The following is a 14,031-nucleotide window of genomic DNA, read 5'->3' on the forward strand; positions in this document are numbered from 1 at the left end:
TTAATCGAAAAAGAAAAAAGCAGCTTCGCAGATAAAAGTGAGTTCTAGTTTCTCCGTATTTATTATTTTTTTCATGTGTAAATAATTTAAGCAAGTCTAAATCTCTTGTTAAAGTATAGCTTCAGTTTTCATCTTAACCGGTCTTGTGTTAGAGGTTTTTCATTGAATAAAAATATATATTTTCTTAATTTCCATCAAATAAATATTAAGTAAAGGGAGGAAAAGGGGAAAAAAAGTTCAAGAAAAAGTAAAAAATGTTGGATTTGTTATTTCGGTAGACACCCTGTAGGAGGTTTTTGACATGAAATAGCTTTGCACTTGCGTGCGAGTGGGATGGTAGTGCAAATGCAAAAGACACTGCAAAGAATTCTTGTAATGTGAAAACTGTGTCAGAGCTTTCTTGCTTGCTTCTATGGTAAAGCAGACAACGTGAGTGCATTGGCAACAGCATCCACATGACTTGGCATAGAGCGGCAAGAAGCCAACAGAGTTATGCCTAATGCCATATAATGAATATGAGTAGTTCTAACTATACTGAATACAACTCCACTGGCAACTGACCTTGAAGGCTATTTCTGGCCCTGGCTGTCTCCCAATCATTTTTGGAGGCATGTGATCTGATGGGTGTCAACAAACTCAGTTGTGAAGTAAAAGCTGAAGGGATCACATTGCTCTTCCGAAGCAATATTGCCAAGGATACTTCTTTATATGACTGTGTGTCCGCCTGCATTTCAACCTATGGGTGGTCCTTCCGGAAACTTCACACCGCGTGTGCAGTTCTACCATCAACCCCCGCTGATTTCTGGTGCTGACAATACTGTTGCCCGAGAAGACTCTTTCTCGCTTTACGGCACGTGGTGGACCCAATGCTCATTTGTTTCATCCCATGAATGTTTGGTACCTTGTGACTTGAAAATGCCTGACCTCAGTCGAAGAAAATTCAACTGATTGCTGATTCGCTGTTTCTCAGCTGCCAGTTGGAGTTGCATTCAGTATAGAATATAAAGTAAAAGGATGGTTTCAATAATGAATGATTGTTACCGCATTAACATGTTCAGGTCCAATGGAAAATTCATGTGCCTACTTTCTTGGCCAGGTTGATATTTATGACAGTGCACACTTTTTGCCATGTGTATCAAACATGGTACACACTTATAGCTTCCAACTGAACCTTGTGCATCAGTTCTGATGCAAATGGCATACTGCAGTTTGAGCCACGTGTATCAGAAATGATACACACGCTCACTGTTTTTGCATTGGTCTAACGATAGCCATGGACTTGGAGAATAACGTGGCATATAGAGGTTCGACCTGAAATGGCGATGAAAAAATTTATGAACAAAATTATTCAGTGTTGTTTGAAAATGTACATACTTGAAATCTTATACAAGTTGCATACCATAAACCTAGCCACGCGTGTCCCAAATGATTCAGTATCACATTAGTCTATCGTAGTTTTTAAGATGAAATTGGCACATGCCTAAGAGGTTCTTCACAAGTTAGCAGTAAATAGTGCTTCCACTTACCCTGCACATTGGAGCTCTGATTTTATGTTCCAAGAAAATTACATTTTCCAGCCTTATTCATTTTACTTCTCTGGTCCCAATAAAGCAGAAAGTTACAATGATTTTCCAGATTGTTAAAGTCTCATTCAAATGTAATCAAAGTTTCAGTGTATAATACTTATCAATACTTCAATACTTTTAATAAATCCTACAGGGTGGCGCGGAGCTGACTGACACATTTGATTTGCTCATAGATGATGAAAGAAAGGAAGGACAATAAGGAAAACCGTATGTAATGGTACATTGAAGTATGCAATTTTATTACTAACAACTTACAAGTTCATTTTTTGAAAATTACATTAGACAGGTGGCCTCCTTTGGCATCAATGCATTGTTACAGACGTCTCTGGAAGTTATCTCCGTAGTTCTTCATCAATAGCCGTTACTCAACAATGGCTTCTTTCAGTTGTTGAAGAGTTGTGATATGCCTTCTGAACACACGATCTTTCAAGAATCACCAGAGACTGCTGGCGTGCCGAGCAATGTGGACTACATTCAAATGCTTCCCTCACTCTGCAAGTTCTCGGGCGTACGCACTGTTATTGGCGCTCCATGTTTCACATCCAATACACTGCCAGTTTCTTCAAATTTCTTCACCCAAGCCAATATGGTATTCCGAGACTGTACGTTACCATGTCGGCTAACAATGAATTGTTTTCTGAACAATCGTTGCACTTTAACCACTGACGTCGTTTCGTAATAACTACGATCACAGAAAACGCGATGTTCAACGCTCCAACGGTTCAGTATGACTGTTGCTGTCTTCATATGAAATGGCATCCTATCCTCTTCTGATTTCCCCTGCAATCCACTTCAAACTATCGCGCATCCGTAATATATTCAACTTTCAAATGTGTCAGTCGGCTCCGCGCCACCCTGTATATTAAATTAAATTATTTAGAATCTTGAATTAAATATTGATATCTTGCTGTAAACAATGATATATCTTTCATTATTTCTTAGTTTTAAGAAATAAACAACGTTAAATTGTATTAACCTTTTGCTGACCAAGGCCTTTTTCAGAAGTAAGCCTCGGTTGCCCAAGCCGATTTTGAGCAAAATTCAGAGTTTCAATTAAATGAGTGTAGATCGGAAGCTAATTGCCCTAGAGAGATGAGTGATATACCGTTGTACGCGGAATGAACCAAAGATTCAGACTATATGAAATGTTTGCAAATTCGGCATATATGTGGCAGGGGGGGAGGGGGCTAACTCTTTAAATTCCAAAATTTCAGGGGAAAAAAATTTGCCCCCCCCTCCCCTCAAGCAAAAAGTACATGACAGTGTCGACATGCACATGGAAATGATCGCTGACATGTAAGGAACACAAAAATATTTGCATTATTATCATATGACCAATGTAACTTGAGTTACACCCCCAAAAGGAATTGTCGGCATGCCACTGATTCAAGCTTCAAAATGCAGCGGTACCTTGAAATGACTATAGCTCAGAAACTAAATGCCCTAGAGATATGAAGGATATACCGTTGTACGCAGAATGAATCACAGATTTAGACAATATATAATTTATGCACATTCGGCGTATATATGGGGGAAAGGGGGGAAATCCCCCGAAAATACTTTTTTTTTAAAAAAAAATGGGGTCATTTCTGTTAAATACATGTGTTAGGAACAATATAAAAAAATAAAATCGAAATTCTAGTCAAAAATAGAAAAGGTATAACGTAAAAACTACGACCTTGACACAGCGTCTCGATCGAGACGCTTGGTTCCGTGAGGGTTACTTTTGGGTATCTCGATCGAGACACTTGGGCAGCAAAAGGTTAAGTTAAGTTTAACACTACTTACGTGAGTGAGTATGAAGCTTTTGAAACAACATTTCAGGGTCCTACTGGCCTTGAAACTGACGTGGGATTTTATCGATTTCAAGAGTTCCCGTTTTTAAGTGATTTCAATCGAAATAGGTGGTTTGTCTTTGCGGGATTTTTAATATGTGGAGTTTTTTTTAATTAGGAATGTGTCAGGGATTGTGTTAAGCGTTTTCAACCCTACCTTCAATCTAATTCTCTTTGAACACTTTTTAACGCGGCACTATGTTCAGTGCTTAGGAAAATATTTACGAACCTGATGAAGAGGTCAGTAGGACCCTGAAACGTTGTTCCAAAAAGCTTCATACTCACTCACGTAAGTAGTGTTAAACTTAACTTAACACAATTTAACGCTGTTTATTTCATTTAAAAGTGAGTAATACACACTAATCTACAATATGTTTAGTTTTAAGATAATTTGTATTAAGATTGATACTGATACCAGTGCTGTGATGTCTTACTGATACTAATACTCATCATCATCATCCTTTGCTATTTCCTGCCTCTGGCTGGGTTGGCATAGAAGTCAAGCCTCTCCATTTTTTCCTGGTTTTCCACCACTCCTCTATTTCCACAGTTTTCCAATCTTGTCCTCTTCTACTAACTCTCTCCGCTATCTGCACTTTCCACCAACATCTTTGTCTCCCCTTTGTTCTTATTCCCACTCCTTGTGCATTGTAAGCTCTTACTGGTAGTCTTTCTGCATCCATCCTCTTCATGTGTCCGAACCATCTCATCTGTGCCCGATCTATCCTGTCCTGAAGCTTCACCACACCACACCACACCCACTGTCTGTCGGATCTCCTCATTTCTTATTCTATCTCTTCTAGTCTTCCTCAATATACTCCTTATAAATTTCATATCCACTGCCTGCATCTTTCTTTTGTCTCTCTCTGCCATTGTACAAGTCTCTGATCCATACGTAATTATTGACACATAGTATGTGTTATATATTACCTTCTTGCATTTCATAGGTACATCCCTGTCCCATATTAATCTTCGAACGCTTTGATATAGTCCACCACCCATTTTTCCTCTTCTGTTTACCTCCTCATCTATTCTTCCACCTCTCTCAATTATGCTTCCTAGATATTTGAAGCTCTCCACTACCCTCAACTCTTCCGTATCCATCTTTATTCTTGGTTCATTTCTGGCTCTGTTTCTTGTTGTTATTAGCACCTCACTCTTTTCTGCACTGAATTTCATTCCTGCTCTTCTGATTTCCTCATTGCAACTATCAATCTGTCTCTGTACTTCTTCTTTCCTGTTCCCCCATATTACTAAGTCATCAACGAACAACAGGGCCTTCATCTCTTCCTCTCCTATCTTCTTTATCCTGTGACGTCTTGTTCCAATTCGTTCTTGTTCTTGGCAATCCGTCACAACCCATTTTTTTATTATTTTGGAAGTATGTGCGTTCCCTTGGATATCTCCCTGTAATAGAAATAAAATACCACCCCCTCCAAAAATACATATGCGCAAATATATATATATTTAGTTGTTCTATCACGGGTGGTTCGCATGCTGTTAGGAAGAAAACCAAGGATCAGACAAATCAAAATGGGCAAAGGTCAAACTACTAAATCCCAGTTTTTTTAAGGTACAGGAAAACCTTGTTAATACGAAGTTCAAGGGACCAAAAAATGTCAACTTCGTATTAAACGACTTCGAGTTATTCAAACTTTTCAAGATGGCACCTGTTTTCAGGTGCAAATAAAGTAGAGTATAAATGACCCCCACAAAGGATGTTTTATACTTGGTGGGAGCTCTGAAAATAAACTTTATATGTACTATATAATAATATTGTACGTTTTAAAGAAAGTGTAAAAAATGTTACACAAAATGAGAACACGGAGCTTAACGCGGACACAAAGATTCCAAGGAGACTGTTTACACCATTTATCCTGTCTAGTTATACAACCGGTTATGCACGGGATGCATGTCGTGGCAAAAAGTCTTATAAAAAACTGTATTTTCTTTTAATTGTGCAAAGTCGTTGCTCTTTCACGAAATTCTTACAATTTTAGTTCATAAGAAACCAGTTTGCACGGAGACCTACGGAAAGGAAAACAATCTCGTTTATTGCAAGAAGTGAAACTGGGAAGAATCTTGACAGTAGTCACACTGGCGCGAGCAAGAGACGGGAGATAATCGGACAGAATGAATATTGGATTTTATGCGCGTTCACTAGAACATTGTCTGTTACTGGATTAACTGGTAAGAGAAGATTCTTTTGGGAGAGAACACAACCTTTCCCTGGCACAAATAAAAACAAAAAAATCGGGGCTGTAAATTTCGTTCTGGTTCGGCTGTCAAAATCACATCCTAAAAAAAAGTCAGGTATTCTTTGCTTCAGTTAACTTCATATTCGCCTCCACCCCTCCCTCTTTGCAGGGATCAGTTCAAACTCTTCCTCAACTTGCATTGTAATCCACTCTGAAAAAGTAAACAGATCGCCCAGAATGTGTATCCTAGGACACATTAAACAGTGCCGCACTCGATAATGACTCTGGTTTGGATCCCACTTTAAACTGTATATTTAGTCCCGCTTAGCTCATCAGCATAAAATGAACTAAAAACAAGCTTTACGAAACTTGCGTATTTTCAGATTAATCGACAATTTATTGTTATTGTAGGTTTCAGCAGTATTCTGGAGGTCAAACACTCGCTCCGCCAAAACTTTTCCTCTCGTATTCCTACATTGAGCATTGTTTTTTTTTTTTTTTAACAGCAGCATGCTAATGGTTCTGAAGCAAAGGGGGATTATATGGCTTTGCGAGGTTCAAAACAATGAAGCTTATTCCTTCGCACTGGATGAGTCATTGCAGTTATCGTCAAGCGAGAGCTTTCCAGACGCTAGACTAAACACTGGCGCCAGCTGCAGCGTAAACACAATGAGACCGGCTGGAAGTTAGAGCAGCAGGTGGCAGAAGGGAAATCATCAGCATTTTAAATCGAAGACCGAACTTTTATCAGCAGTGTGAAAAAGAAAAATGATCCTTGCATTACCTTTTACCATGCAACAGACAATAATATGAGCAATATTTCCTATCTAGACAGCTGCATTCAAACAAGAAAGAGGGACCTGAATTCTGCAATTATCACATTACCATGCACACCAGTGGCGGATAATGAGCTGTTGAAGGAGAAGGAAGGGGGTCACTTTTCTTTTACTTATCATGCGGTTTTTGTTCGTTTTCAAGAAGGTATTCAGAACTGTTCGATTTTTTTTAGACGCCAAAGGAAAGGAGCCCGTGTGCGCACAGGAGCAAGAAAATAGCAACGGACCCCCCCCGTTTGCTGATAGATAAAGAGGAGAAGTCACTCAGACAACAAAACACTGTTTTGGCAAATTTTATGACCGGCACAGTTGGGAAACGTATGAAGCGGGAAATGCAACATACGTATGAAGCGGGAAACTGGAGTTGCAACATACGTAAGATCGACGTCAACTTTTGCTTGAAACCTAGATGACAACGCATTAAGCGGGTTGACAATCTTTAGTTGGCCTATGCGGCTTTGATTATCTGTAACAGTTTCCCTTTTTTTATGAAGTTCTACAGTGCGCAAAGAACACGCTTTTAATTAAAGTGGTTACCGGAAGTTGTCGGCTACCAGGCCAAACGTTGCTCGCTCACGGGAAATTGCTGTATCTCGAGCTCAGAGCTAGACAGATGGGTGAGACTTCCAGGCGCCACGCGTCTTGTATTTTGGAACATTCGTGCGATCTTATCTCGCATTTCTCATCTAGCACTGGTGAATATTTCCAAGGTGGCGCATTCAACGGGGAAAGAGCTTGACCTCCCATGCACAATGACAAAGAATGTCAATGTCCAGCGGGCATTTCGGGCTGCTTCCCTCGAGTTGTCAGCAGCTCTTAGAACAAGGAAACATGTCAAGGTCAAGTTAGAATAACGTCCAAGCTCTTTCCACATTCGATCTTCTCTTGTCGACTTACGCAGGTGTCTACTTCGAATTAAGCGAAACCAGTTTTGCGGAAGGGTCTTGTAAACAACTTTGTATTAAAAATTATCCGTATTTCGATTTATCCGTACTGAAATACATTATAAATCCTATCTTATCGGCTGGGGAATGGGAAGAACTTCGGATTAAAGGGTATTTCGTATTAACCAATATCGTATTAACGAGGTTTTCCTGTATTAAATAGTGCGTCGCTCCAATTCCTTCTCGCATATACCGCCAGCTGGTCCGGAGTTTTGTAGCGGGCTCGTCTAGTCCCACTCCCGACGAACTAACGTGTATATGACTGAAAACATACAACTGCTTTTTTGGCCCTTCCACAAAAATACCTGCTACCCAAGAAATTATACAGGGAAAGGTGAACTTATCCTAAATGGCACCCAGCGCCCTCCATTACCTGAACAGTAAGACTGTTTTTTCCTAAATATACTTTTTATTTCTTTAACAAGTGCAGTTTCTTTGATTCCTTACAACAACAATAGTAACAACATGTTCTCTATAAATAAGTCCCTTCAAACAAGAATCTGTTAACAATTACCCCCTCCCCTTGACAGATTTCACAAAATATTTACTATGACGATCAACGTTGAACATTCTTTTTATTTCCCCTTTTTTTTGGTTCCAACTATCTCTTACAAACACTTATCCTTACAAAAAAAACTATGTCCATATTCATTTCCTTCTCTTAACTACTCTCATATTATGCAGGAATTAGTCCCGGCGATAGGAAATTGTTTGCTATTTAACGCGCAATGTTTTCTAGACTTTTAGATAAAAAAAAATAAGGAAAAAGGGAGGCGAGCGATTCAAGATTTATCAATTAAAGTAATACGGTAAATTAAACCCTTTTGGTAAAATACTTAACTCCATGTCCATAAGGTTCCACGTTCTTGTCGACGTCCCAGGTGTACGGGAAGATAAAGGCTGAGTCACGCCCACATTGGCTCAGGCGGCTATCACGTCGTGGAGCACCGTTGGTGGAGTTGATGTTATTGCGGTCGGCTGGGAGAGAACACTGGCTCGCCCAACAAGGAAAACGTCTGCCCCGAGAAGCTCGCTAGGTGGCATTGTTGTCGATCCCCTGCGAGCTTCCGGGAGACACGAAATTTCTCAGCGAACTAACAATCCTAAGCATCGGGTCTAATTCCTCTTATACGGGGTGGGCCGAAGAATGTGGCGAAACGGGATAAACAAGTCCCGATTCACCACAATCCCTTCCTCTCCTATCTTCTTCCCCACCTCTTTGTTAATTGCATCCATTGTAATTATGAAGAACAGTGGGGAAAGAGCACTTCCCTGTTTTAGTCCGTTACTTATACTGAAACACTCCATTCTTCCCACAGGTGTATTCACACAGCTCTGGTTTGCCTTGTATGTGCTCTGCACTCTACACACTATATCTTCCTCGACCCCTTTCTCTCTTAGAACCTTCCGCACATCGCGCTGTGATGCCAAGGTTCCCGGGTTCGAATCCTGCTCGGGCTTGGTTGTTTGTGAATGTCCATTCATCAATTTCATCACTCATCCCCATCTTCACAAATTAGCCAAGAGACACAAAACGCAAAGTAAAATAAACTAAATCAATCAATCAATCTTAGAACCTTCCAAATCTTTGTTCTGTCAATGCTATCATATGCCTTTTCTATATCTAGGAATGCCATAATCAAATCATTTCCATACTCGTAGTGACTTTCCTGCATTTGCCTTATGGTGAATATCAGATCTACTGTTGATGTGCCTCTTCTAAATCCGTACTGTTCCTCTCTCATGTTCAGCTCTGTCACTTTCCTTATACTTTTCTCTAATATTTTCTCATACACTTTTGCTGAGTGGCACATTAGTATTATTCCTCTGTGGTTTTTACATTCCTTTCTGTCACCCTTCTTTAATATGGGAACTATTAGTCCCTTTGTCCAATCTCTTGGCACTCCTCTCTCTTGCCACACTGTTCTCAACACTGTACAGCCACAGCACACCAATCACTCCTGCTCCTAGTATCATTTCCATTGGCACTTCATCTACTCCAGGTGCTCTATCTCCCTACATTCTCTTCAGAGCTTTCTCCACTTCTTTCCATGTGAGATTCACTTTTTCCTTCCTGTTTTATTTTTCTTCAGTTCTTCATGTTATTATTTTTTTTCATGTTCAGCAATTTCTCGAAATGATTTCTCCACATTCTCATTATTTTTTTCTCTTTTCCTCTCTCTCACTAATCCATACAAGACTAATCCATACAATACTTTCTTGTTCCCATCTATATCTTCTTCTAGCACTTTGGCCCATTCTTCCTTCCACTTTCTTCTTTCCTCTTTTACTACTGTTCCTGCCTCTTTCTTCTTTCCCACGTACTCTTTTCGTGCATTTTGTGATTTACATTTAAACCATTTTCTAAATGCATCATTTTTGTTTTTCACTGACTCTCTAGGTCTTTCATTCCACCATGGTGTTTCTTTCTTCTTTCTTTTCTTGCTTGTCCTTCCACATACCTTTTTGGCTGCCTCTACTAATTCTGTTTTAAATCTTATCCATTCTGTTTCTACTCCTTTGGGTTCATCTCTTGGCACTTTTGTTCGCAATATTTCTTGATGTTTCTCTTTTATCATCTTATCCTTTAATTTCCACACTCTTATCCTTCTATCTTTTACTTGCCATCTCCTCACCTCTCTTACTAGTAGCCTGTGCTCACTGTCTAAGTTCTCACTGGGTATTACTTTAATGTTGTTCATTTTCTTCTTTACTTCCTTGTTTAACAATATATAATCTATTAGACTTTTGTTCATTATTCCAAATGTATCTTGTGATTTTATGGCTGTCATATTTCTTCTTAAACCAGCTATTAACTATGTACTAACAGTCCATTTCTCTTACATAAGTCCAGTAGCCTCCTTCCCTCCTCATTCCTCTGTCCCCATCCAAGTACTCCAAGTACTTCCGTATACAGTTTCCTGTCTCTTCCCACTTGTGCATTAAAATCACCCATCTCAATTTGCCGTTCCTTTCCTATGTGTTCTTCCAAGTCGTCTTCAAATTCTTCTTTCTCCTCCCTTGTACATTCTGTTTGTGTGACATATTCTTAAATTATTTCTATTACTTTCCCTCTTACATTCATTTTTAGTTTTATTATTCTGTCATTTACCCTCTCTACTTCCTCACTTATTCCACTTCTGACCACAAGTCCAACCCCACTTCTCCTGCCCTCTTCAGTACGTGCCCAGTACAGTTTATAGTCTTTCCTCAATTTCATTTCTCCTCTTCCTCGTCCATTTCGTTTCGCTTATTCCAAAGATGTTGATTCCTCTTCTCTCTTTAGATCTACAATTTCTTCAATCTACAATACTAATACTGATACAGTGAACTCTTTTTAATTTTAATTCAAACTTGGATAATTAAATTATTCAGTGATTCGAATGGATGTTTATTCCTCTTTTAATCATCTTTAATGATATACATGTTTTTGTTAATTTGAAATTTGGATAATTCAATTTTTTTAATGTCCCCTTTGAGTTCGAATAAGAAAAGTCCACTATTCTTGGAAATTGAAAGATTTTGAAGTAGTTCAAAATATTTATGAAATAATTTCTAATTGGAACTACACCATATCAGTCTATTAGAGTTTTGCTTTAAAATATTAATAATTTCACATAAGATAATTATGTAATCACAACATTCATTTCTCCCTGCGGTGCTGTTGCCAACAGAATGAAGATTATGCACTATGAATAATTTTCAGGATGTTTGCACTGCAAAATAGTCACGTGGTATTTTTACAGACCTGCAAGTTTTCTTAGCTCCAGTAAAATATTGGCCAGTATTGGTCATTAAATTTGAATCGATACTTTCCAATATTGATATCACTGGTATCAGGCGATACTGATGATGTCAATCAACATTCCTTCTGGTGCGGTTTGTAATTTTCTCTGCATTTTAGTAGCACAAACATGGTACTTTTTTTTGTATTGCATCAAGAACTACAAATGTAATATAATTAAAAAATACCTAAAGGTTCAACAGACAAAAATATGCCACAGAAGGAATGTAAATTGATGATTCACAAAATAACATAGAAAATAAAACAAGAGGAAGAAATATCAATGCTAACCTGTAACCAAATGTACACATGTAACTGTTTGTGCATTCTTGTTTATAGTATTTCTAAAATGAATGTTATTGTTTTACAGAATTCAAATGGAGACCTTTAGATTTTGGTTGGAGTCTCGCTGATGTTCTAAGAAAATCAAGAGAAAACAATGCAAAGAATGAAGAAGCGGAAAAGAATAGCAAAAATGGGAAACAAGTTGCCATAAGAAAGCAAAAACGTGCAGATGCAGATGATGATGAAGATTTTGATGATGATGATGACAGTTTTAAGCAGAAAGAAGGTGATAAGGATAGTGAGAAGGAGCGAAAGAAAACTGCTAATGAAATCCTTAATGAAGAAGAGAGAAAACTGAGAGGCGGGAGAGGGGAGTCGTGGATGGAAATAGGTACTTGGTCCAATGAAATGGCGGAGGAATCTTCGCCAATGCAGTTCGAACTGGATGATTTTGATCCCAACGTTGCTCTCCCAGAAAACCTAACCATGGTGGACACTGCATACGACCCTGAGTTGATGGGATTTGGTAGCAGTGACTGGGGCACGGGAATTCAGGAGAAGAGAGACAGAATTCGGTACGGCTCGCCGAGCAGTTGGGTTGGGAGCAAAAGGGGCTTTTACGGCTTGGAACAAGATCTGGAGGGAATGGAGACCGATTCAGGCAGCGAGGTGGATGAATATGAACGCTCGGATAGTGAAAGCGACCACCGAAGTGGTCTCAGGATTGAATTTAAAAGTGATTTCGTTGCCGAAGCTGTTGAGGAAAATGACACTCGAGACAGTGGTTGTCATAGTGATGGTTTATCACAGTCTCCCGAAGAACTACCGTGGGACTGGGATGAAGATGCAGATGAAATCACAATGAGTCACATCAAGAAGTTTGAAGAATCAACTGTTCAGAACAAGCAGAGCATATTGAACAGTAAAATGTTATTAAAAGTTGATCAAAAGTTTGAACTCCGTAAGAATTCATCAGTGGAAGTGGATAAAAGTACCTTAAAAGTTGACGAGGAGCGTAAATCTTTGATTTTAAATTGTCTTGAGAACTCATCCATAAACAGCAACAGGGATTCAGATAGTAATGTGCAAGATGAACTTTCGTGTAGCACTAGCGAGAGTGACTCTGTGGAACTGACATCTGACATGGATTTAGAAGAAGACATCATTAAAAAGTTTAGCTTTGATGCACAGCCCCATCTGGAAGGCCATCCTGGGCCTAGCCCAAGTGTAATTTTGCAAGCTCTCACAATGTCCAATGCCAACGATGGCATAAATCTGGAACGACTGGAAACAATTGGAGATTCATTTCTGAAATATGCCATCACAACTTACCTCTATTGCACGTACGATAATATCCATGAGGGTAAATTGAGTCATTTGAGGTCTAAGCAAGTGAGTAACTTGAACCTGTATCGTCTAGGCAGACGTAAAGTATTCGGCGAGTGCATGATAGCAACTAAATTCGAACCTCACGACAATTGGCTCCCTCCATGCTATTATGTGCCTCGTGAACTAGAGCAGGCCCTGATTGAAGCTGGCGTACCAGCCAGTCATTGGAACAGAGCAGATTTGCCTGCTTTGAAAGACCTGAACCGTGAAGAAATTTGCCAACTAGTGAAAGAAAGAGGTGAACGCTTGAGGGGAGAAGTACTGTCACCAACACAGAGCCTGGAAGATCTACCATGCTTTATACCATACAATCTAATTACTCAGCACAGCATACCAGACAAAAGCATTGCAGACTGTGTTGAAGCTCTAATAGGAGCTTATTTAATTTCCTGTGGTCCAAGGGGTGCGCTGCTTTTCATGGCATGGTTGGGGATTCGGGTCTTGCCTAGGGAAGAAGTTGCCATTAATGAAACTGTGGATAGTGAACTGAAGAATCGTTCTGTGGGAAGCCTAAGGCCACTGCGAAGAATTGATGATCCTGAAACTTGGTCTCAGGTATGTTATATTTTGTTGCTCAAGGTGCATGAACAATTATCATTCTAAAGCAATACTGTATAGGTGATGTTCTGTATTTCCATGTTGCAAATTTAATTGGTTTTCCATTAATTTTGAAGGACCACTGCCTTCATTAACAAAGGTTATGGCATCTAGGATGGATATGGTAGTACATGTGATGCTTTGTTTATGCAAAATTAATTGGAAAATTAATTAAATATGCAATGCGGAAATACAAATATTACCTATACAATTTTAAAACTGCATTTACTGTGCCCACCATGAATTCTGAAGCAAGCTTTTCATGTATGGTGATTTTGAAAGTCTCTAGACATCATGCCTTTTTATTTGTGTGTTTGTACATATGCATGGATTACTTGTGAGAAAAGTATTGGACAGTACTGTCAATTAAATTTAAACTACTGGTAATACTTTCCAATACATTGGCTCAACACAAATGAAGGGAACATAAATCACCCTCCAAACAAATTGAAGCAATTGATATTTATTTTCCTTAGGGATGGTACAGATTAATTGGCACTCTTATCATTATTGGCCAATGTAGGCATGCTGTATCAGAACATAGGTAAAATTTCCAATAATTTTACTGATCTAATAT

At 39.0% G+C, this 14,031-nt stretch overlaps 1 protein-coding gene across 2 annotated transcripts in view; it reads left to right on the plus strand.

The window, feature by feature from the left end:
* The window catches only part of LOC145989821 (endoribonuclease Dcr-1-like), a 145,353-nt gene that overhangs the window by 98,284 nt on the left and 33,038 nt on the right, over positions 1-14,031 (plus strand). For both annotated transcript variants that reach the window (XM_083125190.1, XM_083125191.1), the window contains exon 20: positions 11,554-13,412. In XM_083125190.1, the coding sequence (XP_082981316.1) occupies positions 11,554-13,412 (1,859 nt within the window). The remainder of the gene's footprint in view (positions 1-11,553; positions 13,413-14,031) is intronic.

This window comes from Lepisma saccharinum, chromosome 7 (assembly GCF_977018435.1).
Source record: "Lepisma saccharinum chromosome 7, izLepSacc3.1, whole genome shotgun sequence".
Taxonomy (NCBI): Eukaryota; Metazoa; Arthropoda; class Insecta; order Zygentoma; family Lepismatidae; genus Lepisma; species Lepisma saccharinum.